This window comes from Anopheles coustani, chromosome 2 (genome assembly GCF_943734705.1).
Source record: "Anopheles coustani chromosome 2, idAnoCousDA_361_x.2, whole genome shotgun sequence".
Lineage (NCBI taxonomy): Eukaryota > Metazoa > Arthropoda > Insecta > Diptera > Culicidae > Anopheles > Anopheles coustani.
Genome location: NC_071289.1, coordinates 72,631,331 through 72,659,319, shown reverse-complemented (window position 1 = coordinate 72,659,319; position 27,989 = coordinate 72,631,331). Strand labels below are relative to the sequence as shown.

Here is a 27,989-nt window from a genome sequence, read left to right as displayed (position 1 = left end):
CACGCTTCACTAGATGCCATTAGACACATGCAGGGTTTGGCACACTGTTTTTCAAACTAGGCAATACTGTTGAAAGTGGACGAGCCAACAGAACTCCGAGGGAAGTAAGGAGGAATGTTTGGAAAATTATCAACGCACAGCGTATTGCAGAATACTTTTCTTTTGTTTCACATCTTCAGCTACATTACTTCATTAATAGCAAAGAAATGGGGAAACGTAGAAAATTAACAAAATTAACAAAAAAGCATTCTTCTTCTTCTTCTTCTTGACGTAACGACCTCTTGGTCATACCTGCCCGTTAAGGGCTTACGAGACTTGTTTCCCTGTTGTACGTGGATAGTCAGCCCTCTCGTACAGGGGAGGGTCCGGTCTCGGTTAGGATTCGAACCCACGCCGTCGAGGTGGTGAGCCCCGGCGCTCATGGTCCGATTTTCTAACCGGCGCTACCGCTCGGCTGTCGCGGACCCGGCAAACAAGCATTATTTTCATCAAAATTTTAAGTGTTTTGCTTGTCTACTGAATAAATTAAAATTTCAAAAATATAAAAATCCTCGAGACTGACTTAACGCTCACTGCCAAACGCGCATTCATTTGAACTTCTTAAAGTGTTTGACAGTTAACGTTGAACAAAAATTGCTTTAACGATGCCTCAATCAGGTTGAAAAATAAAATTTCTGGTTGAACAATCAAACCTGGTCGTTTAAAAAAGATGCACAAATATCCTGAGCTCAAAGAAAAAATTTCACTATTTTCATCACAAGCTGGTAGTGAGCCTTAGTTTAACAACCACTGAATTCACCGTGTGTGTGTGTGTATGAGTGTGCTTCACCGAGTGAGCTTTTATCATCGACAACGAGTCCGTGCTGGGGGTGTTGCGCTAGTTCGGAGTGATATCGCAACCTCGGTACTAAGTGAACTGAACGTTCCACTCGTCGAAAACACATACGATTCGGCAGGAAGCAAAAAGCACATCAGGCGGAAGAGAAGCCCCGAACAAAGCGTTCCACTGTGGATGGCAATTGAAAAGGTGTAATGGTGCAAAAGAACGGCGGAAGGCGGTGGGTGGAAAAGGCACGAACAAGAGATACTACGACAATGGAACTGGGACGGACATCAGGGTAGAGCTTTTCGCTCCATTCCACCATCCGCCATCCGGCATCTTCGGCAGGGAAAAGCTTGAAAAGACGCGAAGGGTTCGCGCTCTCACCGGACAACAAAGAAAACTTCGAGATGGACCGAAGAATCGGGGTGAAGGGCAGGAAACGACACAAGACAAATGGAGGCCCATTTTCACGTCACATGTTGCTGGAGTGCACAGCCGGGAAACGGTGTTGTTGAGCCGCTCGGTGTCGTTGTTGTTGGCCTTATCGTCCTAAAAATGGCGAAATGTCCCGGGGCTGGGAGGTGTGAGATGCGGCCAGGGATTTCCCTCGCCATTCGCAAATGATTCATTTAGAGGTGACCAAAACTATCACACAGGAACAAGGAGGCGGACGGGAGGATGGTGAAGACGATTGGTGGATGACTTCAAGACTGTCAATGGATCCACTTGCCGCTTGCTGGATCCCAACCGAGTGGGAAGGTGTCGTGACGCGTTTGGATGTTTCGATAAATAATAAACATCCTTGAGCCGGAACGGACGCTCACTACACGCCAACGTTTATTTCCTAAGAGACCATTTCCACGATTTCCTTTCTTTTTTCTGTTTTTGGTTTGTTGCTCTTGATTCGTCCTCTTCCTATTTTTGGGACCAGCATGAATCTACGTCAGCCGAGATTACTGTGCAAGCAAGCAGCCGGTCTCTCTGTGCTCTGCTTTCGCCAGGAGTGTCTTCATGATTACCACTCGACCTACGAGAAATGAGGTTTTGTTTGGAGTGGAACAGTTTAGTCCTTGAGTGGTATCGCCCGAAGGCCCAGTGCGCTGGAGGAGGATGTTGATGTTCTGGCCCATGCAAACCTTCACCAGGAGCTAAGAGCTAGCAGTTGCATTTCACAACACCCTCGGGTGAAGTCCAAATTGTCAAATGGGCGATAAGAATGAAGTCTTCAAGAAGGTAATGTCCCGTTTATGGAAGAAAAGACAATAGACAGTTGGGAGAGTATGTCAGCCTACGTCCAAACGGAACTAATTATTGCCCTGCAGGTTTCATTAGGTTATTCTGTAATTAGCTTGCCTAGCATTTGTGTCAAGGTAACTCATAAATATGGGAACATTTAAGACGAACTTCAGATATTAAGAGAGAAAAACATTCTAATCATTGCCATAAATCTTTCCCTTTAAAGGACTAATTTTCCAACCGTACCAAGGTATCCAGTTGGTGGAGATTACTACGAATAATAATCATTATCTCAAAAAGAAACCCCCCTGCAAAATGTAAGTAGAACCGTCGCGACAAAAGTACAAGCACAAAAGTATAGAAAACTTCATACTTATAACAGATCATCACCGGTATCACAGGAAAGTATAGCCAAACATAAGTATTTTGATTACATTCTAACAATCCAAGCCAAGAAACTCCCCGGGCCGGACGCAAACTACCATCCGAGGATAATTTGTTCGATTTATTCTGCCATCCTGAGCTGAGAATATCCGTTTTGCCTTCCTTCCCACTGCTCTGGTAGCAGCTCCTTATGCAAAAATGGATGGTACACCTTTCATTCCGAGGTGCTGATTTATGCGCCCGGAAAGCAATCGGTTCTCATAACGAACTTACAACAACAGAGCCTTAAGGGCTCGGTGGCTCTGCTTCCGTTCCGAAAAATACCTCCCAAAGGCTCCCACGTGGGCTGGAGCGCCCTGTTCACGCGCAAACAGACACAAACCAGCAGTCACCGAAGCGTGCGGCAAAGTGATGAAATTTCAGCAGCAACCCCAATAATTTAATTAGAGCGGATATAACCCGATAGGACAACAGGATGGCTCCGAGCGAGGGTGGAAGAAGAAAACCAAGGGAGGTATTTTGTTGTTGCTATATTTTTACTCACACATTCGTTCAGCACCATCAACCCTTGTGGCAGGGTTGGGATGATTGTCTACCTCGGGGGGTCCTTTGCAAATGGAGGAGGATTAGAACTTGGAGCACATCAGGCTCACGAAGGTCAATTGGAGTTGTTGAGGAGGAGCCCGGCTGCTAAAAGAAGGATGCACCGCACTCGCACAAACACAAACACAGGGACCCGGCTGTGATGTGCTGGAGTGTCGTGCGAATGTATAACGTTACAGCCATAATTCAATTATGCATGCAGAGAAACAACGACCGACGGCTCCAAGGACGATCACCAGGGGACAGTAGAGTGAACGTTTGAGGGCAGAAGTAAAGGTTCAGGGAGCATTAGGGCCGGAATGAGGAGATTTGCATTTTCCGACTGAACTTTTCCATGAAAGAACATCCACACCTCCCACACGCCGCAGTAGTCTCACGTTCCCAAATGGAGGACACTCTTGAAATTGGCAACCGGAGTAACTTAATCCCTGCCGAGCGGGAGTCGGATCGATGCAAAAGTTCCGATCGGATCAGCCGAAGTCCAACTGCGGCCAGGCGACAGCAGTTCATAGTTGTTTGCAAAGCGAAGGGAAGATTATTTACACAATGTGGCCACGTCCGATTCGCACAGTTCGGGGAAGGTACGAGGGAAGCCACGGATGGTGCCGGACCTTTAAGGAGGATAAAAATATAGATTTGATTTTATCCTCACTCATCCGTGCGGCATCGAGTTACCGAAGCCCGCTAGAGACCACCATTGCATCGAACCATCGGAAGGGCTCCATGGGGGAGGGTGGTTGCGCAAATTGGATTCCGCAATGATACTCAATACAAGAGAAAAATCTTTTATTCTCAGATCGATTTCTCGTTCGCCTCCCAGGGCTTCTGGAGGGGAGATTTGTCAATAACGATGTGCAATTTTACATATTGCACCCCATTTAATTGTGCAAGATGAGGGTATCGATCCCAATGTGAAAAGCCGGCTAAAGCTGCTAGAAAATGGGTGACATTTCTAATTCCCAAAGCTGCACGCGCCTAAGCGGGGTGTAATACTTATTTCTATTACCATGTTTAATGCCAGTAGACGCAATAAACTCAAAAACCTATCAATCTTGAAAATGTATTGGATGAATTTAAAATTCGATTACTTTCCTGAACAGTGAAACAGCTTTTCCATTCAAGAATGATTCAAAAGTATTTTAAAGCATTGTTTAGTATCTGGCATAAACTATCAAGAAGAAGAGTGAGTATATAATGCATATCAAAACGAAGTGAACTGCAATAAACTTAACTCAAAGGTACCCAGTGCTCTAACAATTAAAACTGACGTAAATGTTTTATTACGTAAATGCTTAAGGACCATGTAGGTAGACCTACAGGAATGTAGAGATGCTTAGGAAAATTGGATATACAAGTACAAGATAATTCATATTTTCAAAACTAGCCAACACATATTTTCTGTATTGTTTGTTATCTTGATCGTATGTTTTCTTGATCATTTTGTTCTTATTTTTATAGACCACGGAATTAATTTTCTAACCAAACTGTAGTCTTCGTGACTTACTTCTTCTTCTTCTTTTTGGCGTAACGACCTCTTGGTCATGCCTGCCCGTTAAGGGCTTACGAGACTTGTTTCCCTGTTGTACGTGGATAGTCAGTCCTCTCGTACAGGGGAGGGTCCGGTCTCGGTTGGGATTCGAACCCACGCCGTCGAGGTGGTGAGCCCCGGCGCTCATGGGCCGATTTTCCAACCGGCGCTATCGCTTGGCTGTCGCGGACACCGTGACTTACTATTGATCGTTTCTCTAGACAAACGTAGAAAACCATTTACCAATATAGGGGGCCTGATTTGCAACACTCTATTCAGAAGATGGAAATCCTAGTATATCGAGCTCAAAAAGGCCACAACGAATGGTTCGATGGACTGTAATATGAATAAAAAAGTAATTGTAGTAAATGAACCAAAAGTAATGCCACAAGTTTATGCTTTACTTCAATGTTACAACAGCATAATGGTAAACATTGTCTTTGTTTTATACAATCATGTAAGTGCGTGTGTCAAACATGTGTTAGCATTTTGTTATAATATATTGCAGGTATAAATCAATTTAAAAGCCTGCATGTTTATTACGCCAGACTATACTACATCATGATTCTTGTAAGTTCTTCTCCTACATAGAAACCTCTCAATATTTGGTAACGCAGTACCGAATTCAAGCGAATTGCGACATCACGACCAAGAAAGCTAGAAATATACAATTATTTGAATCGTAACCTTTGAGTTCTGGAAAAGTTGCACCGCCTCGACACCATTGGTTTCCCCCCGGCCTAAGGTAATATCGATTCCGAAAGTAAACATTTGAGCAAGCACAATTTCAATCAACTTTTCACCCCGCTACCGGTCCACCGTGTGGGAATCTTATTTGATTTGATCCGAATCATTTGTGGTTGACTTTTCAAAATTTCACCCTTCTCGCACCGCAATGGCGCAAGTCGCTACCGGAACATATAATTCGCGTGACTAAGCGTAAGCCCGGAGGAATCCGACCGTACGAGGCGTTTCGCACTCCCCAAGAGTTGGTGCTGGTAAACAAATTTCGAAACCACCAAATAAATACTGTACTGTCAGCGGATTTAGTGGCCGTTCGGTTTCATTTCGCGGAGGGCTTCTTTGCTGGTTTGCGCGAGAAAAGGGTCACATTACGCCGTGGGGGACTTTGAGGCTACTCCTGCCGATGTGGTGTGTTTGGATCGACAAGCAAAATCCCGTCAAATCTTCACCGTCGCGAGCTTATCGACACATTCGGTCGACAGACACGCCAAAGCGAAGCTGATAGCGGTTTGGTTACGGGGTTTTACTTACCTCTCGTCTCGGTTGCGGCCTACTTGGAGCAGGATAAATCCGGGTTGGCGATAAATTCTGGTCTGCTTTTCGAAGAAGAAGTCGACTCGTCGCGTTGAATGCGATGCGTCAAATCGGACCGTGCTGTGGCTTAGTGGTTGATAATAGCTGACACCTTCGCGAATGCATCGACGTAGAAAGCCGCACTTGAGGCACGTGAGGATGGTATTTCTTATCAGGAAACGGACACAAACTCACCATCGTACCCTTATTTTCCAGTAACCTCAGTTGAAAGGCTGAGTTTAACTAAAGCAGGAGACTAGTTTCACACTTTGTTGACCATCTAACACACTCTTTGGTTTGCTGCCATTTGTTACCTTAGTTACCTCGACATTAACCTACTTTGACTCTTTAGAGTAGTAGTAGTATATATATTTTATAGAGGCTTTGAGCCGGGTGGCTTCTTTCACCTCTAGTTTTTGACTTTTTAGAGATTGTTTCAATTGCCATACCTTGCATTTAATACTATCGAAATTCTTTCGTAACATCCAATACCCTATGGAACCAATTCTATAGAAGCAAACTAATAAATGCTGCAGCATAAACTGATACAACTTTGCTATGAACAATGCACAAATACATCCGCACGAGATCACGCCAGAAATGTGAAAAATCATCCAAGCAAAGGACCAAGTTCCTAGACACTGTACAACTGAAATGTCACAGGAATGGCACACTGGGATGACATTTCGTATTCGACAGAGATTTCTAGGAAGTACAAGTCTAGAAGACGTGAACGCCACCCGACATCGTTGCACAATCCTTCCGCAATCACGGGATTTGTCTGCAATATTTACACTTGGCCAGGTAGCGAAATTTTCCAACTTCGCCCGACGTGAGCCTTTTCCGCACAATCGTACAATTTCACCCGCCTTTCCGCAACGAGCCCGGCGTGCGGTGTCGATTTTTCCGGCACTTGAACCTCCTTCTGAACCGTACAGAAAGTTGATACGCACAACATACACACACATAGACACACGCCCGCACGCACTAAGCCCGTACCACAAACGTGTCCAACGTGTGCTTCAACCAACCTAGGGCCCGGTTTTCCACTTGGATTTTGCGCTTCGTTTCACCTTCACTTTCTTCTGCACGCTCTACGTATGGAACAGCATCGGGATGAAATCACAAACATACACACATAAGGGAGACACACAGTAGCCCTATGCCATATCCTTGCCGAGTGAGATAAGCCTACTCCTCTTATTCACTAGGCTGCGCTTGTTTTCATGCACGATCAACTTCGAAAACTGTACGGCAGATGTCCTTCCGTCGGAAAATCACAGTTAGAATATCCTTTGCTGCTGCCTTTTTTACACGCTCTTCCTTGCTCGCTCTTTCGCTCCCGCGCTACCACAATTATCCGCTCGCATTTCTCTCGCATCGTGCAATCAAACGTATTTCTCTTTCGACTTCGAGAAAACTTTCCTTGGAAAGCAGTAACCGAAAGATCGGCCTTGCTCTTGTGGAGGAAAAGTGCCGTACGCCTGTTCCCCAAATGAAACGAATCCTTGCGATGATGGTCTACTTCATCTCAAAGAACTGCATATGAAAAGGTTACTTTTCGTTGATCCCAACTTATAAAATGGAATGCCTGAACAGATGGAAAAACTAAAACGATTACAAATTTATGTGCGATTTCATTTTTTATTTTCCACCATTCTGTCCATGCGTATTACCACCACGATGGTATACGAGAGGATGCAGACTTCGACGTTTCTCACTGAATGTCCAGTTTTTTTTTTCGTTTTTGTAATCCTCCACATTCCGGCGCACTCGGACTCTCGCCATTCGTACACACACGCATCGGAGCTCACATGCATTTTTCATTTTCCTTTTCTTGTTGTGAATAATCGGCTGCGGCTTGTTTTTCCTCCGGCGTAGCCGTAGCCGATTTTCCCATCGTTCATCGTACGCATCATGTCCAAACGTTCAGTTTTTCCAAACGTTCAGGGCTTTACTTCCCGACCCGCCAGTCATTCGGTGTTTTGCCTCATATCCTTCGGCTATTTGGTCGCAAAGCTTGGAGGAGAGCGAGGGGGTTGCTTGCGGTTATCTTCGGGAGAGCGCGAAAGGGCGACGGAATGGCATTTCGGTTGCCGTTTGCGGTTGGGTTTGAAAAGGTTCCTGTTTTTCTCATTTTTGTTCCGTTGCTTTTCCACCGAGTTTTTCCGCCACCGGAAGCCCCAACCGGGTGTTGTCTAATGAAGTGAAAATTTCTTTTCTCCAACCGTGGCGAGTTTCCGTTCCGTTGCGCTCGACTGGGTGGACAAAACACAATCATGCGTGCGTGTGTCTGTGTGTATGTGTGTGTGACTCTGTTTAGATAAGCGTGTAGCAATGTTGGGGGCAAACGCGTACGATGTGATGTATGTATCGTTATATCCACAGCGCCACGGACGACACAAAACGGCTCACAAATAAACATACAAAACGGTGGGGTAACAATATAAAACCATAAAATGGTCCATCTTCAATGTATCTTGTGGAGCAAACTGTGCGCCCCTGCGGTCACAACCGCCAAGCCGAGGAAATATGATGTGCGGAAAAGCTAAACAGAAGAAGCGTGCGTATGTGTGTGGCGCCACATTTGCGATGAAAATTTGCGTCGACCCAAAGATGACAGCACCTCTCGGAAGGGAAAACTAGAATAACACAAAAAAAACTCCAACCCCAATATCAAGAAAACGCACGAGACACACATCCCCGTGCCGTCCCTTTTCCGTGTCACAATCGTGTCACACCGCACAAACAAACCGATGAAAAACGAGGCTAACCTGTGTGTTTTCGCTTTATTCACCTTTCATTCGCGCTTTCCGGTTCGATCGCTCGCACGCAGGCGACGGTAGATAAAAGTAGGCGACGCGCACGCACACACCGACCCGCACTACGCAAGCTATCAGCACGCACACTGCTGCGTCCAAGCTGTCTCCTCCTTTACGACACTTTGTATCCTTGCACACCGTCGACACGGGCTTCCACGGGGGCAGACCGAACGCTGGAACCGTAGGAACACCGCTGGAAGGGGTGGAAAGCTGGAAAGGGTGACCTCGAGGGCCACCGAGGGAATCCCTTGTGTCACGGGCACGGATGTTCTGCTCCGAATTCCGTCACCGCTTGCGCGGAGCGATAGTCCCTGAAGACCGGACCGGACGCGAAACCGACGCGACCGAACGCGAAACGATACTGCGAGAGCAAACGCGCACGTCACCCGTTGACAGCTGGCTCGACGACCACCGTTTTCTCGGAATCGATTCCGGCAGCGACACAAGAGGGCAAGAGAGCGGCCGTCGGGGAGACTTTCTCACCACGAAAAATTACTACCAGACCCCCTGCAAGACGCGTGTGTCTGTTGGGGCGATTAGATATACACAGCGCCTTGTTTTTTTTTTTGTTTACATTGCGATGCGATCTACAAAACATGTTTCAAGTCCGCGGTGCATGTGAGATAGAGAAAATCAAACGAAAAAAAACTCCTCAGGTGTGGGAGAGAGCTGAAAAACGAAGCGAGGGAGGAGGTGGGTCGGAAAACAGGAACAGCAGGAAGAGAGCGAGAAAAACCTTCGTCGTTACGACGGAGGATCAACATTTTCACTCTCCGCCAAGATAGCGCGGATATCAAACCTTTCCCTTTTCGCTTGTGTAGTGGTGTACGGGGTCGATTGTTTACACGTGAATTGCTGCCACGAACACCAGCGCAGTATTGCTGTATTGCTCACCCTACTACGGCCGTCCTGATGGAAGAATTCCTGGAGACAAAAGGTTAAGGTCCTTGCACACCGTGGACCAACCAAATCCGCGAATCAAAACGAATCTCTTGTTTGACTGATGGAGTGCGAGGGGTTACAGTTATCAAAATATTGATAAAAAATGAACCATAAATGTACAAAGTAACCTTATTTAAACAAGTCTAGGTGGCTAATAGCCTTCTGTCACATCTTATTGAAAAATGATGTTTCGTGTTCTAGTTTTCTTAATTTTAAAAAGGTACTTTTCTTAAGCTTTCTATATTTTTTTTTAACGTTCAAATATTTTTTTAAATCGTTAAAAAATATACCCCATGTCCACTGTGATCCCCAATGTGAAAAAGAAAAACCTACCAACCCACACAAACACATGCACACCTTGTCCTAATGGTTGTTGGTAGGTGTTTTTCCTTATTTTCCCATGTTCGATAATCAAGTGTACATGTGTCGGTGAGAATACAGCCCCCTTCTTGCGTGAAGTTTTCCTTCGTTGGGAAAACGAACACGCTCGCTCTTTCTTCTCTTGAAAGAGAGCGAGAGGATTCTCTTTCGCCGCTGGGAAAATGGGAAAAAATCGATACAAAACAAGCAACAAACACATCCGCAATGTTTGCCTTTCTCCACTCGACCGCTCAAGAGGTTGTTCCCGGTTGTAACGAATACAGCGGGTTTATGTTTTATCAACAGAGAGCAGCGTACGAGAGAGAGAACGAGATAAATTCTCTGTAAAAAAATATCCCCCGATCTCGGCCCCCTGCCCCCTAGGACTAAAGGACATGCCGGAAAGTTATGTCTTCCTAACTTTGCGGCCGCTCGACTGCGGGAACAACAGCGGCACAGGTACGCGAGCGCCGCTTCGTCTTCGTTGGGTCGGAAAATGGGGAAATCTCTTCCGAAGGCCAATCCTCGTACGACCGTTGTGGCCCACTGATAACCAGCAAATCCAAAAGGACCACAAAATCCTTCCGAACTAGTCCTCTAGGTGTGAAAATTCAACCAAATACAAGTCATTTAAGGAGCCATTTCCACTGTGAGGGAAAATTACTTTATTCATCTCACTACAAGCAGTTTTCTTTAGCTTCCAAAGGGCACGCCAATACTTGTGTAAAGGAATTTAACTCCACCGAAGAGTAGGAAGCCATTTCCCAGGGCTTTTCTCCACCCCCAATGGGGGAGGATTCCGCCAATCAACATCCCCCAAGCTCCCGCCGGTCGCGGGGGCAATTATATTAGCATTAATTGATGATACCCCTCTACCCTAGCGTCCCCTTTTGCCTTCACGCTCGTTCGCGACTGAGTTGGGAGGTGTTGAACAATGCCACCCGACGGATACTAATTTGAATTCATGAAATGCCAACACTCTACGGAAGGATAACAAAGGGCACGGTTGAAAAGGGAGCGTTTTAAAACGAGTATTTGATAGTTGATAAATGATGCCCGAAAATCGAAGAGAAATTTTTCGATTCAATCAGTCCATCTCACGGCAAATAACATAAATTCTAGCTTATGGCTCGTCCAGTCCCAAACAGTAACCTGATCCTTCGACTTCACTGCATTAACCTCACCACGATAAACGAACCATCTGTTATGGCTGGCATTTGAATTGATTTCGCTTCATTTCCCGCACAAGAAGTTCGAGGTCCTTGCCGAAATGTAGAACCACACAAAACCCACCACTGGCGCGCGATGCGTTCGGGTGGAACACGATAGATATGATTTTCCATTTCGTCATCCCACGTAGACATATTCCGTGAGCCAGGTTTCGGCGCGGTAGGTTTTCCGATTCTTCTTCACGCGAAGATAAGCAATCTTCTTGCCATCAGATTCGTCCGTTTTCCCTGCACCGCCGCGTTACGATGATCTTTATTTCTGTTTGTTACAACACACTAACATTATCCTTTACCATCATTGGCAACATCATTGGCTTTAACGCTAGGCCACGCTGGCACAACGTTGTTTGCGAAAATGAATATTTCATTTCGGTTTTATGCATATTTCGTTACACTTTTTCCCGTTCCGCCGGGCTTTGAAACGAGCCTGCGATGGGAAGGGGGGGGGACACGGCGTGAAATTATCTTTGTTCCGCTCATTTTTCTCCTAGGCTTGGAGGGTTCGATTATGGGGGCAGCTATATTTATAAAATCCTCAAAGGGATAACGATGTCCGTCTGGCAGCTTCGAAAATATCAATTTCTTAATCACTTCAACCACTGATATCGGTTGAATACCTTGCGATAGCCGAGGTAGCCGAAATGACCCGCAAATGTTAACAGGCTATATTTTTGAGTATCTACCAACCAACTTAAGAACATTCTATTTATTTCATTGTAATATTAAAATTAATTTACATTATTAGTTTGCAGAATATCATCCGCCAAATGTAGAATGACCAACCGATGTGACTAACAGGAAGGAAACTAATCTACAAAATGTTCCTTAAGTTACAAAAGTACTTAAACATTATGCGTAGAATGTAACTGAAGTGTTTGTAGCTTGCACATTGAAAAACAAGTCTTTAAAAAATATCAGGATCATTGATTGATTAGGATTTTAAGGAAAAGTTAAATTAAGAAAAATTAAGAAGAAATTTAACTAGCACAAACGTGTTAAAAAAATCAGTACTAAAAGAAAATATGCTCAATGCTCTTTTTTCCAGTACACAACATTTTCTGTTTTTCAACAATTGCTTGTATGTGTAACTACATCCGTGAAACTACCTTTTATCTTAGCATACCTTTTATTTAATGTAAAATGATTTTATTTACAATGTAAAACAAGTCAGTACAAAGTAAAACGTGTGAATTTCAACGCATACAAATTAATTTACTGCGAATGGCTGTTGTCAAGTTTATCAGAAGTGTTTTGTTGAAAAAACCGCCATCAAACTACGAAGCTTGGTGGCTGTAAGTGAAATATTCCTGAAGGCCCCCCTCCCTTCCCCTACACCACAAATTCCTGAACTTCTCGGACGGAAAAGGAAAATCTCGCGCCAGATTCTCCATCAGTCCCCAGCCGCTCACCACCGGACACCAGCCTAAAGCAGCTCTCTTCCTGCTGATTCCAAGGCTAATCGTCTGAAGCATTTGAATAATGAAAGATTCATTTTACACTCAAACGCTTCTTCAGTGCCTTCTTGCTCCCCTTTTGCCACTTCACAAAGTTTGGGCACGCGGTTACCACTTGGCGGAATGGAACTCATTTCCCATTCTCACCACCATTCTCCCGGCCAGCACCATAACGCCGGTGGCCGGCGTTTCTTTGACACTTTCTTTCCCCCGAAAAAAGGAAATGAAATGAAATGCCTCGGATTTCCCCCCGTCATCTTCCCGCTCACCCCGAGCCGTCAAGAACCATACGGGTCACAAATTAACTTGCAGCTCGCTTGCTCCGCTTGCGCATATTGCATATGCACCGCGTCGTCCGGGATTGTGGTCCGTTGGAATGTCAAGTAAAAGCTTACGTTTTTTTCTCCTTTTCCACTCACGCGCTCTTCCCGCGCACGCGGGGAGGGGAAATGAAATGCAATGCAAATTGCCCCCTTCGTCCTGTGCAGTCCTTCGGTCCTTCGGCTCCAGACTGCAATTACTCCCGTTCAAGTGCCCCCGAGGATAATCCGACTCCGACCCCCGACGACATGGAACGACGCATATCAGGGATTCACTTTGAGCACGGGTTGTTTTTTCCGTATTTGCTTTGGCCGTCGTCATTTAGTTTGCATAATTCGTACTTTTTTTTTCTTTGTCCCTCTGGAGTGTCGCTTCTTGGTTTGGCTTAGAGAATCATCGTGTTGACGGGGAGAATTTAAAAGGTTTGTATCAACAGCTGAGAGCATCCTTTCACAATGAATTTAAAAAATAGAAAATAATCGTACTTACCTAACGTCTGAATAGTCTTGGTTATATAAAGCTCCATCCGAAACAGCTAATTGGTTGCTCGTCAAGCTAGTCAAATCGCGCAGCCCAGCTTCGATGACAATAAAATAAAATATTTTCACCAGCTAAAACAATAACGAAAACAAAATTAAATGCCACAAAATGTGTGTAGCATGAACTTTAATCATCATTAGAGTGGATTAGAAGCAAGAAATGACTATCCATTGTAAAACCTTCGGGGGGAAAACAATCCTTAAACTAGAAATTCAAACACTAAATCCAGCTTCAACTGGCCGCTGGAAACATTCCATCAGTTTCTCTCTGTGGGCAGAACTTTTCTCGACTTTTTTTCGCTACCGTTGCGACAGCAAGTCGAAGAAAACTTGAACCTCTGCAGGCTCCGTTCCCTTTGAACTTTGCACTGGAAGTACGCTACTCCGAACTCGCGCCCAGTTCGCTGTTGCTGGTTAGGTTTACGTTCGCCTCCGGTTCTTTTATTTGAAAAGCAAGGAGAAAACAGAACAGAAAGTTGCTAGGAAAAACAATGTTGATAAGCGCACACCCACCAAGTAGGGAAGACCAGCACCGAGCAGCACAAACAAGACCGAAAGAACAGGTGATCACGGTAAGAGTTTGTTGCAAATAGAAAGAACTCAGCTCACCGGAAGCCTTGGGAAACATATGCCCGTCGTACGGTGGTGAAGTTGGTGCGCTGTCTTGGTGCGTTTCAAGTCTTGACGATGGCCAACGGATGTATTTAATTGTTGCCACCAAAGACCGACCGGAGGTATTGCTGTCCTTTTAAGTTTTTTTTGTTTATTTTTAGCTAGTTTACTGTAATTCATTTTCCGGTCGCGATGGAAAAAAAAATACTACACTTTAAAAATTTACCGTTCGGAAAGAAATTGCCATACATTTCCCATGTTTGCAGTGTTCTCTTAAAGCTAGAAATGAAATAAAAACACAGATCCACGGATAGGTTACTGAACGACTTGCGGATGGCTACATTTTGTTTCTAGTACATTTTTGTCGTGTTTAGATTGTGCTTTAATTTTATTGCAAACGACTTAAATTAAAATCTTGAGTTAACCAAACGGACAAGTTTATAAAACCAATTCAAACAATATCTTTAAACATTTCTGTTGACATGATGTTTGTACTAATATCTTTTCTACAAGTATTAATCTTTATTGTTTAAAAAAAACTACGTACAAATATTGCTCCCTACCTCTCTCTTAAGACTGTGGAACTTTTGGAAAACTAAACGGAGTCTTTTGCTATCAGGAATGGACCAAATGTTTAATATCTACGTTTAATTATTTTCGCCAAAATTATTGAGTTTAGATGGGAGAACCTAAGTTATAACCTAAACAAACGTGAGAAACTAGCATTTTGAAGGGAAAACTGATTAATATGACCGAAAATCTATGTTTTCTATCATCTATAGGACATTACAATCGTTTGTATTAAGCATTATGTTTTTAAGCAGCAATCCTAAGGCATCTCTGGTTTACGTTTTGCTTCACACTTTCGTTAGGCCTCGTTTGTCTCTACCGATAGAAACTAAACGTACTTTAACACAGTTTACATAAATGGACAAACACACAGTAGGGCAGTATACAAGAGCTAACGAGAGAAATCCTCAACATAAAGTGTAGACAACCCCTGCGAGGATATATGTTAAAAAAAAAAGAATGGATAAGGTCCAGACCAATATTAGTAGTTTATGTTTACCTAACGTAGGTCTCGGATGAAATGTGTTAATATTTGTTAGATTTGCGAAAAACTTGATCCATTTTGTTAGTTCTTACATCGTTATGAAAAATACCTTTGGTTAGTGAAAACTAGTAAAAAAAAAGCTGTACAGAAACATTACGGTTTCATTACTTTTGGTAAGAAAAATGAGCTTTTGTAACAGAAAAGAAGGAAAACAATAACAAAGGAAAAGGGTAAGTTGTTTTTGTTTTGTTTTGCATTGAGAGCTTATTGTTTAACAAGAAAACTAAGGTTATGTAAAATATAATCAATGGTATGATTGATGGGGCTGTTACACGAAACTGTGATACTTGAATATCACAATATAACTAAGTAAATTAATATTAAAACAAACACTGCTCATTCCAGCTGGTACCGGACAAAACACATTTACAATAAGACTTACCGCAACAGAAAATTACGTATTAAACAAACAGAGTTAAAAATTCTCATCATAATCGGAGAATAAATACATACAATATTTTTAAAACTAACGCAATCAGCTTAACAAACGGCAGGCCGGCTGCATACCGCTGTTCCAGGACCTCTTGGTTAGAAGGTGGGGCGGAGGCTGGGGCTGGCTGCTGGCCGATATTCTAGCTGCCGGTGACTTAGTGTGGTGAAGAAATAGCAAGCAAAACACCCCTTTCTGCCTACACCTTCTCGCCGTGCACTCGAAACCGGTACAGACAGGTGTAGCGAATGTTACCATGGTTGGTCTCGATACGCAGCTCCACGATCTGAAGCGGTTGGCTCCAGTCCTTGTTCTGCACCGGGAAATACTGCACGCTGCTACCCAGTTTGTCCAGGTACTCGTAGCTACCCAGCAGAATCGGATCGGGGTCGTTTAGTTCTTGCAGTCCCTATGTTTTGTGTGCGTCCAGGGCAGGAGAGAAACAAAAATTGGTTATGTTGCCGGTAAGAAAACAATTAACTATTATTTAATTGAAAACGTCGCTACAGTTTACATGGCATGCATTTAGTTACGCAGGATGGGAACACTTTCACAGCAAAGGATTGGATTATCAAAACATCTCATCGAAACGCCGTTACGATAGTTGGACCATTTCTACGGTATTTTATCGCGATGAATTATTACGAGCAATTGTAAATTGTTAAGGTATTTAAAGACATTTAAAAAAAGTTATATAGATGTTTATAAAGAAATAAAATACTCAAAACAAAAGGCAACACCATCAACCGTAGATAAAAAAGACGAATAAAACCTACCCAAACCGTGAAGTGCTTCGGGGCAGAGCTAATAGATCCGTTCGCAACAAGCAGTTTGGAAATATGCTCCAGCGTGAAACCAGTCACGATTATCTCGGTATTTAATTGTATGACTAGAAATAGAAAGAACAGTGTGAATGGCACGAAAAACGAAAACAGAGAGAGGCTTAATCAATTGGGAAATAAACGGGGAATGGATGGAACGGAGAGAAAAACTATAGCGAAAATGGATCTAAGTTAAACTAGATGAAAATGGAAATTTCTTGTCGCTCCCGAAACTCACCCAGATACCCGGGAAACCCTTGGAACGCCCAGCACTGGCCCGGTTCCATGGTGGGTGAAATGACGGTCCGGGGCGTATTGGATGGGTACCAGATGGGAATGCCAAATATCCGAAACTCGGCCGAGCTGGCCTGATAGTTCTCGGTGCAACGAGTCGACAGCACCTGCCCGCCGGCCGATTCGAGAGCATAATCCACCATGCCGGTCTTGTCGGCATCGTACACGGTTAAAGCGTCACGCACGATCCGCTTCACGTCGTCCTCGGTAAGCGTTGACGACGATTTCCTCGAGTCTGTACCACCCTCTTCCGCTCCGGTGGATTTACTTTCCACCGCGTCCGTTGCAGTGCTCTTTGTATCCGACACTTCTTTCCGTACCTCGTCCAATCGGAGCAACATCTCTTCGCGCATCTTTTCACCGATTTCTTTCATCAACCGACCCGCGGTTCTTTCGATCTCTTCACGAACATCCATGCCAACCTTCGCCTGAATTTCCTCCAACCGCCGCTCGAGATCGTCCCGTGCCACAAACAGCCCGCTAATCCACGCCCGCAAATCCCCGTCCCCGATGTCCTGCTTCACGTTCAGCCCCAAGATGGTGATGATGTGCTCTCGGACCGCACTGTTCACTCCTTCGTAGCGCTCTTGACGCAAAGCGGTCAACCGGCCGTCGATATCGGCCAGCAGCTTTTGGTAGAGTTCGTTGTGCTCTAACCGATAGGCACGTAGTTGATCACCGAGCTGCCCTTGGTTTGCCTTAAGCGCCTCTAACCTTGCTTCCCATTGAACGCTACTGCTCAACAGTTGCTCACTAAAGTGTGCCTTAATATCGTTCAGTTCTTTGCGCAAATCGTCCACCAATGCATCGCGCCGTTGTTGATCCACAACCGACGCTGTCGCCTGGAATTCCTTGACCATGCGTTCCCCGTTGACTGTAGCTCGTGCGTCGATCAAGGCGAGTAACCGATCGGATGAAAGTATCCGCGTGAGAAGCTCTTCGAGTTGTGACCCAGTGATGACATAATGATTGTTGTGCACCGTAATCTGCTGCTCCACTAGCCGCTGAATTTCGGTTAGATATTCCTTGCTCAGTACTACCTTCCCTCCGGCATCCTTCTCCTGCTGTTCAACAATTTTCTCTGATTGTCGTGTGAACAATAGTGGATGAGTTGCTTCCAGCACGAGACGAACTTTCTCCGCCACAAGATCCACATCGGCATCCGTAAGGTGGTAGTTGTACTGTTTCAAACTTTTCTCGATAACGTTCGCCACGTGTACGGTTAGTTCAGGCGCAAGTGACCCCGTTGTTGGTGATGCCTTCATCCTTTCCTGCTCCCGTTCCACCGCTTCCACTCGGGACGCGTACTTTTGCTCCATCAAACCATCGATATACACGTCAATATGACGCATCAGGGCATCGTACTCTTCCGCACTGAGTGTTCGCTGGAGCGTCGAACGGAACGATTCATGGTCGTTGGTACCGCCACTTCGAGGCCACCACCACCAAGACCAACTCCAGGGCCAGGAGAATACCGTTAGCCAGCCAAACGATGGTACTAACGACCGCACGGATTCCATCCATACCGGAATTGCGGTGACATTCGCCACGGAACGATAGAACGATTTTATTCCGTCCCATTCCATACTCCGATCGATGCCTGATGGAAGGATCCGGGAAAGGGACGATAGGGCTAGTGTAGCGCGGGATGAAGCCGGAAGCACGATTGTTTCCTTCCCATCTGCCAGTAGGTAAGCTGAAAACAAGCGCATACAAAATAATTAGTTTGTTGTTAGTGTTTTTTGGTGAACCATAGTAAGCTGTAATAAAAGCTGTGACATGCTATCAAATATTTCACAGCATACTGTGGTTCGCCAGTGTAGAACAATAAACAAGATACTAGAAATCAGATATGGATACCTTGAAAGCCAATCCCTAACCTTCTCTTAAACCCTCGTAAATCTCAAGTTTGTCTTTTTAATGATATTCAATGACACTATGTCAATATTCTTCTCGCCAGCCGGAAATTTTGCCAAACAGAAACAATGGAAAACAGCAACATAAAACCACCTCTGCACACATATGGATACATCTTTGATTAAAATAGGATTGCTTAAGTTTAACCTGCGTTATCGAGAAGGATAGAGGATGGACATTCATAGATACAACATGAAGATAGAAAAAGTAACAGTGTTCATACTAGAAAGGAAAACAGTAACACGATAGAGTAACTGTGAAAGTTAAGGAACACAAAGTACGAACATAAGAAATACGATGCTTACCTGCAGCTCTACTACACTACGCAACAGCATGGCAGAGGTTCCGTCATCGGGAACTCGTTTTGTTATTTACGTTTTCTTCAATTTCTTAAAAGCCGGTATACATAAATAAAAAAGAACGACTCGTAACTTACTGCTGTTGGAGAGCCCAAAAGCTTCCAGATTATGTTTATTTTAACTATCTAAAACTTGTTTTCCAGTTCTTGGACGAACATATTTTTACGAGGAATTGACTTCAGTGGAGAAGAAAACAAAATTGTTTAATGACAATTCAAGTGCATTTACATTGCCAAACTTTAAGGGACAAACAGACGTTAAAACAAAAGATAGCTATTAACTGAATCCTGTTCCTCTATCCGTTCTCGTTATCATTCTGTATCCTTTCATATTGCCATGTATTTCATAGCTTTTTAGTTTAAGGAAAATGTAGTTACTATTAAAACCATTTCATTATTATATGTAGATTAATATTGTGGGTGTTTAGTAATATGGCTGACACGTTTAGGAATAATATTAAAAGAGAGAACGCGGCTCGTGTATGTCTATTGTCTTGGTGGGGGCTCCAGAAGGTGATGTATCGGTGGAGGAATGCGTGAACTTAAAAAAGAAACTAAATTGAGTATCCATTTTACGAATGGCACACTCTGCAACATCCACCCACAATCCATGGTTGCTGTTTTGATCGCAATTGTAACGCTACGCTAAACTTATCTAACAAAAATGTACCATATTACGTGCAGAATAAAATGGCAAACAATTAGGCGACAAGTGAATGAAAGAAGAAAAAAAAACAAAAACGAAAAAACAAGAATACTCCATCATTGCCGGCCCGCGTTGGCGCAGTAATTAGGCACTCGTTTCTTGTTCTGCATCGCCCCCGCCCCACAGCTGGCGGATGGCTTCGAGCGAATTTTGCGTAAAAAGCTTCATCTGATCAAGGTACTGGCTGTTCAGGTCGGACAAATCGGTCCACCGTTCGCCAACGTACTGCTTGACCGTGGCGACGTCAGGAAGCTCGGGCACGTTTGGCATTTCCGGCATGGCGGGAAGATTCGGTAGCTTAAGTTCAAAGTCACGTAAGCGCGACGGAAGGCTGGCGCGAACCGTTTCCAGTGCGGAAGGGTCTAGGTAGAGAATGGTACCTGTGGAGTGCAGAGAAGGTTATGGTTGAGCTAAGGATTCCGAGGAGAAACGTACGCAAATGGTTGCCTTCACTTATTAACCCTTAAAGTCACAGCATACCCCCTTTTTAAGTATTATTTCGAATTCGTTAAATCACGTGCCTTTAAGGGTTAATAAGAATTTTTTGCCATGTTCATAAAAACATCTCTACGTTGTATAACGATATTTTAGTTCTATTTTGTATTTGAATAGCTAGGGCATTGTAAATATAACTTACCTCCGATCAGCAAAAACGGGAGCAAAACCAACAAGAACAGCAAAAAACGACGCTTTCGTTGGCCAGCTTGCTGTTGCTCCACGTTCCTTGCGCTCGTCTGCAGCAGCCAGGCGTCCAGAAACAGCACGGAAGAAATCAGCAGGTAGATGCGCTTGAACACGTTGATGAAAAATGAAGAAACCAAACTATAGGCGCGGGCAAAAAAGCCTACAAAAAAGTACAATAAAAATGGATTCCATTAATTATCTGTTTTAAAGTTGGACCTTCCTTTGACGCACTGCTACCTCGCTCATCCTCGATGCGTGTGTAGTATTGGTACTCCTCGTCGCGACGCCGGAAGACACTACGCACGGAGTCGAAGCAGGTAAAGAAGAACGTAACGATTGACAGGAAGAAACGGCTGACGATCGACTGCTGCTGGTTCACGATCGTTTGACGCTGGTGCCGTTGGTTACCCTGACGCAGGTAACTGTCCACTTCCTCGGTCGAATCGTACGGATCGGAGGGCACAAACATCCCACTACTTCGGGCGGATGTGTACCGTTGGCGTATGAACGCTTCCTGCGTAGGATTACGCTCGATCATCGTCTGCACCCGCTCGGCGTGCTTGTTCAGGCTAGGCCGGGACATGTTGGGCATCGCAACTAGCCCAGGCGCAACCTCGCGACGATGCGGCGACAGCTCCGAATAGGTGTAGTCCGTCTTCGGGTACTTGTTCCAGTACTCGCCCGCTTCCAGGTACTCTTTGTAGGCCGCATGTTGCTGTAGCTCCTCCGGTGTTAGGACAATCTTCGCTGTGGCTGCCTTAAAGGTTTGGGCATTTTTCGGCGTGCTGGTACAGATCCTACCGGCACCTCCAGCAACGGTTGCTTTGCTTGCCCCAACGGTTGTACTTGTCTTCTTGCTGGTTGCCACGGAAACCACCTCCTCTTGCTGCTTAGTTCCACCGGTTAGCGGAGTCGGCTTCGATGGTGAGCTGGTGGCTTTCTTTGGTGATTCCGTTGTGGCCTGTTTTGCCACCGTAGACTCCTTGTCCGCGGAAGAATTGCCAGCGCTACTGGTTTTGACGGAGACCACATTTTCCTGCTGATCGACGCCCTGACCCTGCACCAACACCGTTTTCGACTCGAAAGTTCTAGTGACCTGCGTCGTCGTCGTGGTAACGGCCGACTGTGATAGCTGCCCGGACTTTTGTATTTTCTGAACGACAGCCAACGCCTTTTGCACACGATCCGGCGAAACGTCATCCGACGAGTAGTCGGATGTGACGATACGAGTCTTACGCATGGCCGTTGAACGGGGTTGCCCGCCGGCAGCGGCTAATGATTTTTGTGAGGACGGCTGCTCGTCGCTTTCGTCGATCGCTTCAACGGTGGGCGTTTTGCGGACCTTCCTGTTGCCGGCCGGGGAAGACTCGCCATTCTCGCGATCAGAACTGACGCGCAGGTTCATCATTGGAGTTTTCGAGCGCGAACGGCGCCGCGTCTCTATGACATCGCCGATGCTCTCCGGCTGGGACATTTTTCTTCCGTCACGATGCTCGACCGGTCCAAGAAAAAGCGTTTAAGCCGTCGTTGGTACTGTGCTCTCTTGATTTTTTTAATTTTCTTTATAACTTTTATACCGCTGCTTCGCATCTGAAAGTGGAAAAATACGAAAGCATGATTAAGCAACGTGTTGAAACCAGGTCATGTAATCATACAGTAATGTAAACAAAGTTGTACGGACATGAAGACTTGGGTACAGAAAACCTTCAAATGAAGAAGTGTTGTTTACATACCACAATCGGTATTCACCCGTTTCTTATGTACCTGTTCAGACACAACATACATATCTCCAGTGGTTTATGATCCCGTACACGTCTTGAACAGTCACATACGCACAGGATTACTCAAAGTACACCATATGAATGATCAACGATCACCTACCCACATTGACACGCACTCACACGTTCCGTACTTCCGTTCGTTCCGGCAGGAAAACTGGAAACGTGAGTGTTGACATTGAAACTCGATAGCGCTTGGTTTCGGTGGTTTTCTGGGGGCGGTAGCAGTTGCGCCACCTCCACAAACGAAAGAAGAAACCGTCGCGATAAATGGCCAGCAGCACCTCAACGCTCACCCTACCCGATATCCCCGTTAACCACAGCATACATAGCGTCTGTGAAATGTCAACACGCGCATATGTTTACCGACGTTTAACGCTCTTGTTTGGCCGGTAGGCGATTTAAAGTAAGATATATTGTGACGCGAATGAAATGTGTTTTCAAATGCTTCATTTTGCACCAATATGTTTTGCTCGGCATGGGGCACGGAGTTAAAAATAATAGTTCAGCTTTAGCTAACGGATAGGTCCCACAAAGTATACCGATCCAATGTTTGCTAGGATCTATCTTCCCTCGCGCCTTTTCTTTTGCCCAGCTGATACATAAGAGCAAGGCCGCCTCAGATCCTGGTTAGAATAAAAATACATCTTAATCCACGCATGGCAAACGTCCATTGCCCTAGGTTTCGCTTTTCAATGACGCTGAGTGCAGCATCCCATTTTAAGTCTTCTTTTTTATGATTAACCAACGAAACACGCATCGGATGCGCATTGTTAAAAATAGGCACATAAACAAGTGCGTCATCGTCTCGGTAGTTTTCCCTTTCCTTCTGACTTCCTCCCAGTGATGCGCTGATCGTCAACGTAATCGTGCCGTTGGTCCGCCACATGATCGCGATGCTAGAGCTCGCATGATCGGTAACATATTGGCGGTTATGTTTTTGAATTTTTAATTAACTTTTCCGACCAGCTCCACGATGGAGGCTGCCCCACCCTAGCTTGTGTTTTCTGTTTCTTCCACTCATGTTTTCAAGAGACGACGAGCTTAGAGACAATCTACAAAGTTTTATCTACTTTTAGCTGAATTAGTTGATAACAAGTTTACGGTTTACAGATAAAACCGAAGGAAAAGAAATTGACTCAAGTGTCAATCATCGTTAGCTCATCGGGGAACGTTGTATTCCATTAAAATGCAAGCAACTCCCCACGTTTGGAAGCAACATAGCAGTGTGGCTTGTACATCCACTTCAGAAGCATCGATATTTTATCATGGCGATCCGACCGAATCTTCGAAGGGACCGCGTTTTAAAAATAAACAATGCTCCCGCCTGCTTTTCTTCCCATCCATAGGAATACATTGAAAATGGAGGGAAGTGATGCGATCCGGGTTTCGCTACTGATACACTTTCCACCAAGCATCCACATACAGTTTTATTAACGAATGCGACTCATATGTTCAGTATTGTCCATTCTAGTTGATTTAGAAGCCCTTCGATACCAAAGTGGTGTATTCCTCGATGGAATACATTAAAAGTTCCGTCGATCGCATGACGCTACCCCGCGTTCCGTACCTGCCCTGCTTCGGATGGATCGACGCTTCACTAAACGGGCGATTTTTCATGGGAAGAACGGACTAAATCATCAAATCTTTATCGCACTTACCTGCACTGAGAGTATGGCTAACTTTTGGTGCTATTTCTACCCACCAACAACTTCGTTTTATATGATAATTATTTCATTTTTTGGAGCAACACAGCGGCGCTACTTCTCACGCGTTTAACAAAACTGACGTCACCGATTTGGACTGTCAAGTAGTGTTGAGAGAATAGGGATTCAAAATGTTGACTCTTTGGCGGTTTCTATCGGATTGGATCTTGACGAATTCGTATGAGATTCAATTCCTTTGGGACGCGAATTGATTCAATAGGTTTGGGGGTGACAATGATTTAAATCAAGACCTCGTTTAGATTTTTACAGTATTTGTAATTGAAAAAGGCCCTCCATCAGTTTGTTGATTTGATGAGGATTCGGATTTGTATATGCCATTCCGGCTTGAGATTCGGTTTTCCACCACTACATGAAACATTGACCGTTGGGCAGGGTTGCCAGAATGAAGTGTTTTAAGTTTGCTATAATTATTTCGCCAGGGCTGCCAAATAAGAGATTCGGTTTGCCATAACCATTTCTATTGGTTTTTAGTCGATACACATTTTTTTGAACACTTTCTTCATGTTGGTCATCATTTACACATGATAAGTACAGCGTAAATTACAGATATTAACCGAAATATGCCGATGAAAGCGACCGGTTTAAGTATTTTGTCTATTTATTACTCCTTCATTGCTACAAATCCATTTGCTACGGAGGCGAAAATAAATAATGCAGATGTTGGTTAATTCTTCTGGTGTCTCACTTGACGCCGTTTTTGTGTAAGGCATAGGACAGGGATTCTTTTTTGTGATGAAGGAGTGCATTTCAATTTCGAATTAATTAATCGCGTACTCAAAACCGAATCAACTGCACACTAACTGAAACGGAATAATGAGCACAACGGATGACCGGTCTAACTAGCCACAAGCATAATTAACTTCGATTTTTGGTCTTTGCTTCGACAAATTAGGATCTGATATAATGTGCAGCACCCTATCGTTTTCGAGGGATCGAATTAAGTAATTAATTTACAATGTTGTTGATCTTGCATGTGTTCAAGGTTAAGATGATTTGCCCCTCTTTTTGGTATCGAAATACTTTTTTTTGTTTGCGCGAGCCCTTACAAGGCCTACGCACGTCCAAATCCTTTTGTGTTGCAAAATAAAGTCAGCAATGTAACTCTATCAACGTCATGCCGCATTGCATAGCCTTACTTATTGTGCAGAGCGGCCGTCTCTAAACCTGGTGCGTCCTTCTTAGCAATACCCGACAGTAGCTTCTTGATCTCAGCGATCGCCTTACCAGGGTTCAGGCCCTTCGGACACGTTCGCGTGCAGTTCATGATCGTATGGCATCGGTACACACTGAACGGATCCTTCAGCTTGTCCAGCCGGGCGGCGGTGCTTTCATCGCGCGAATCAATGATCCAGCGGTAGGCCTGCATCAGCACGGCCGGTCCTAGGTACTTATCGCCGTTCCACCAGTACGAGGGACAGGACGTCGAGCAGCACGCGCACAGGATACACTCGTACAGACCGTCCAGTTTGGCGCGATCGTCCACCGACTGGAGGTACTGAGCGTCGCCCTTCTTTTCGGTGCTCTCGTTCCTACGGCAGCAAACAAAAAACAATCATGAGTAAGGTCAGTTACTAGGCAATTTATGGTGGCTGATAAGCCATCGGATGATGGAAACGCGGACTCAGAAACACTCACTTGCGCTGCAGCCAAGGCTGAATCGAACGGTACTGATTGTAAAAGTTGTTCATGTCAGGCACCAAATCCTTTACCACGTACATGTGAGGTAGAGGGTAGATCTTCGTCGGTTTGTCCAGGTTGTCCGCATCGATCTTGCTGATGCAGGCGAGCGTGTTGGTACCGCCAATGTTCATGGCACAAGAGCCGCAGATACCCTCGCGGCACGAACGGCGGAATGTCAGCGTCGGGTCCATCTCGTTCTTAATCTTAATCAGGGCGTCCAACACCATCGGCCCGCAGGCGCTCAAATCAACTTCGTACGTCTGGAAGTAGAATACGGGAAATGATGTATCAATGAATACCATTCAATTCACACTCGATGACAACAGTATTTTCTTCACATTCCCATTGGCTACTATGAGCCAGAGAACAAAAAAACTTTTGCATCGCAAACTCGACACATGATCAAACACTCGGTTCACAATTATGACGCGCTACGTCTGTTTTCTAAACTGCACGTTGCGTAACCTTGTTTTGTTTCGGAAAAACTCACCTGATTGTACGGTTTCTGCTCGGGCTGGTCCGGGTTCCAGCGGTAGATTTGGAACTTTTTAACTTTCTTTGCCGCGGCATTGTTGGCGGCAGCGAGGTGGATGTTTCTAATCTAAAACAAAAAAGGAAAGCAACGGACCCAGGTCATATCAATCATACGGACAAGCAGAAATGACAAATTGATTGAATTGCATTGGTAATCTGGTTGATACAAAGCGGCCTTGTTGACCCACGATTGACACCGTGGCGCGCGCGGTTGCGATTTGATTCAATTCGATTTACTGAATTGATTCGCGGTGCGTTCGCGTGCCGCCAGACGATGGTCGAACGATGGTATTTCTCACATGGCGAATGGAAAAAAAATAAAAGCAGCTCAAAATAGGGTACACGGGCGGATCAATTCCCGCCTGTGTTAATCATATTCTCCGCATCACATTGACCCACGACCACCTTGGAAAATGTGGAACCTCCTATCAGCTGGCGGTGGAGGGGGCAAACAAGATTGGTTCGAAAAGTTGATGCCATTACGCTGAGGGAAAGGACTGATGGGGGCGCCTAGAAGACTCTTGTATGTTGCAGACTACAAAATTATCACTTTTTGCACGATAGTCGTTATATAATGGCACACTTTTTTTTACACGGGCAAGCGCGGGAGATTATAACAGCGTTTCTTTCGTGCGTCAGCATTCCATTCCTTCATTGTCCCCGGTGGCCAATGTATCCTTTGGGCCACAAGCTAATCGATGTGAAAGATCTGGAACTAAATCTGGCTGAGCCCCCGGCAGACAGCCAGGTTCACCTATCCCGCGCACATACCTGTCCGAACGTTCCGCGGCAGGCCAGAAGAAACTTGAGATCCGAAACAAGCGCGGCCATGATTTTGGACAAGGTTTTTTCGCAGCGCTGGCACGACAACTATCTGCACTTCTACGCGATATTTTCACTCGACGTTTTGTGTTTCTGACAACAGCAGCGAGAACCTCCCGCAGTTACCTAAATTTGTGAAATAATCCAAAATACATCGAAGGACGAGCCGCGCAATGGAACGAGACAGACAGGTCTGATGTTGCTACAAGATGAGTGACAGAGAGCACAATATATTTGTATCTCATTCGAGATAATGACAGCTGACAGCTGTCATCCTCGTGTTTATGGCGAATGATATGTATCCAATTCAAATTGACTGTTAATTGAAACTTACCATAACATTTTCTAGCTGTTCAGAAACGGAAACAAAACATTCGGAACTAGGAATAAACGTTCATGAAATGGATAAAGCGTTTCATTGAAAAGTGAAAATATGTGAAAATACTTTATTATTTTACGATCGATTCAGAATCGGCTCAACGTTTGCATATCAACCACTTCCATATGAGCTCCGGCATGATTTAGCCGGTACGCATAAATTGGGGCCTTTTGGAGACATATTTTTTGTGTTTTTGTTAATAGTCTTCACCTCCTCAGTGTCCTACATTCTCACCTGGCTACACAGCGTTTCTCAAAGATTAGTTTTGTTTTAGAGATAGAACTGCTAAATTGTTAAATTCATAGCTAACAACTATAATACAGGAAAAAGGGTGTCTGTTTTTTTATCCCTCTTTCTACTTACGGTCCGTGATGATCTCAATTTCTTTTCGACCAAGGGGTCAAGTTAGAGCGTCAATAGCATATCCTATAGGTTGATTATGAAAATGTTGTTTCTTCAACAGCGATTAGAAAAGATATAACGAGAGACAGCTTTTGAGTATGATAGGATATTCTATCGCCTACCAATTCCTTCCAGGGAAGAAGCCTTTCCAGCAAACCTTTTGCTTCCTCGTC

At 44.7% G+C, this 27,989-nt stretch overlaps 3 protein-coding genes across 5 annotated transcripts in view; all 3 read right to left on the bottom strand.

Moving 5' to 3' along the window:
• The window catches only part of LOC131267415 (putative uncharacterized protein DDB_G0271606), a 75,983-nt gene extending 66,936 nt beyond the window's left edge, over window positions 1-9,047 (bottom strand). The window contains exons 1-2 of one of the 2 annotated variants that reach the window (XM_058270291.1): window positions 8,689-9,047; window positions 6,206-6,235 (exon numbers count right to left, since the gene is read on the bottom strand). The gene's annotated coding sequence lies outside the window, so the exon portion shown is untranslated. The remainder of the gene's footprint in view (window positions 1-6,205; window positions 6,236-8,688) is intronic. The other variant, XM_058270290.1, reaches the window with a different exon arrangement.
• A 5,565-nt stretch (window positions 9,048-14,612) lies between these two features.
• LOC131263334 (klaroid protein) lies at window positions 14,613-24,072 on the bottom strand. 2 transcript variants are annotated; one of them, XM_058265519.1, is made up of 7 exons: window positions 23,934-24,072; window positions 20,732-22,084; window positions 20,448-20,654; window positions 18,321-18,525; window positions 16,774-18,284; window positions 16,491-16,603; window positions 14,613-16,123 (listed from the first exon to the last, which is right to left on the bottom strand). In XM_058265519.1, the coding sequence occupies exons 2-7, from the start codon at window positions 21,966-21,968 to the stop codon at window positions 15,914-15,916; spliced, it is 3,483 nt and encodes a 1,160-aa protein (XP_058121502.1). In that variant the 5' UTR covers window positions 21,969-22,084; window positions 23,934-24,072; the 3' UTR covers window positions 14,613-15,913. The 2 variants fall into 2 exon arrangements, with proteins under 2 accessions (XP_058121502.1, XP_058121501.1); XM_058265518.1 differs by having other exon boundaries at window positions 16,774-18,525.
• A 467-nt stretch (window positions 24,073-24,539) lies between these two features.
• Window positions 24,540-27,215, bottom strand: LOC131267672 (succinate dehydrogenase [ubiquinone] iron-sulfur subunit, mitochondrial). Its single transcript, XM_058270603.1, has 4 exons — window positions 26,985-27,215; window positions 26,170-26,280; window positions 25,635-25,939; window positions 24,540-25,528 (listed from the first exon to the last, which is right to left on the bottom strand). The coding sequence occupies exons 1-4, from the start codon at window positions 27,042-27,044 to the stop codon at window positions 25,132-25,134; spliced, it is 873 nt and encodes a 290-aa protein (XP_058126586.1). The 5' UTR covers window positions 27,045-27,215; the 3' UTR covers window positions 24,540-25,131.
• Window positions 27,216-27,989: the final 774 nt, after the last annotated feature.

Bases quoted from the DNA above. Each gene is read 5' to 3' on its own strand.
- LOC131263334 (XM_058265518.1), bottom strand. From the start codon at position 21,968: ATGTCCCAGCCGGAGAGCATCGGCGATGTCATAGAGACGCGGCGCCGT. The intron at 20,655-20,731 runs GTAGCAGTGCGT...ACTTTTTTGTAG, and splicing joins ACGCATCGAGGATGAGCGAG to GCTTTTTTGCCCGCGCCTAT. The intron at 16,124-16,490 runs GTAGGTTTTATT...CACAAAACATAG, and splicing joins CGAAGCACTTCACGGTTTGG to GGACTGCAAGAACTAAACGA.
- LOC131267672 (XM_058270603.1), bottom strand. From the start codon at position 27,044: ATGGCCGCGCTTGTTTCGGATCTCAAGTTTCTTCTGGCCTGCCGCGGA. The intron at 26,281-26,984 runs GTATGTGCGCGG...TTTTTGTTTTAG, and splicing joins GCCGCGGAACGTTCGGACAG to ATTAGAAACATCCACCTCGC. The intron at 25,940-26,169 runs GTGAGTTTTTCC...TTCTACTTCCAG, and splicing joins AGCAGAAACCGTACAATCAG to ACGTACGAAGTTGATTTGAG.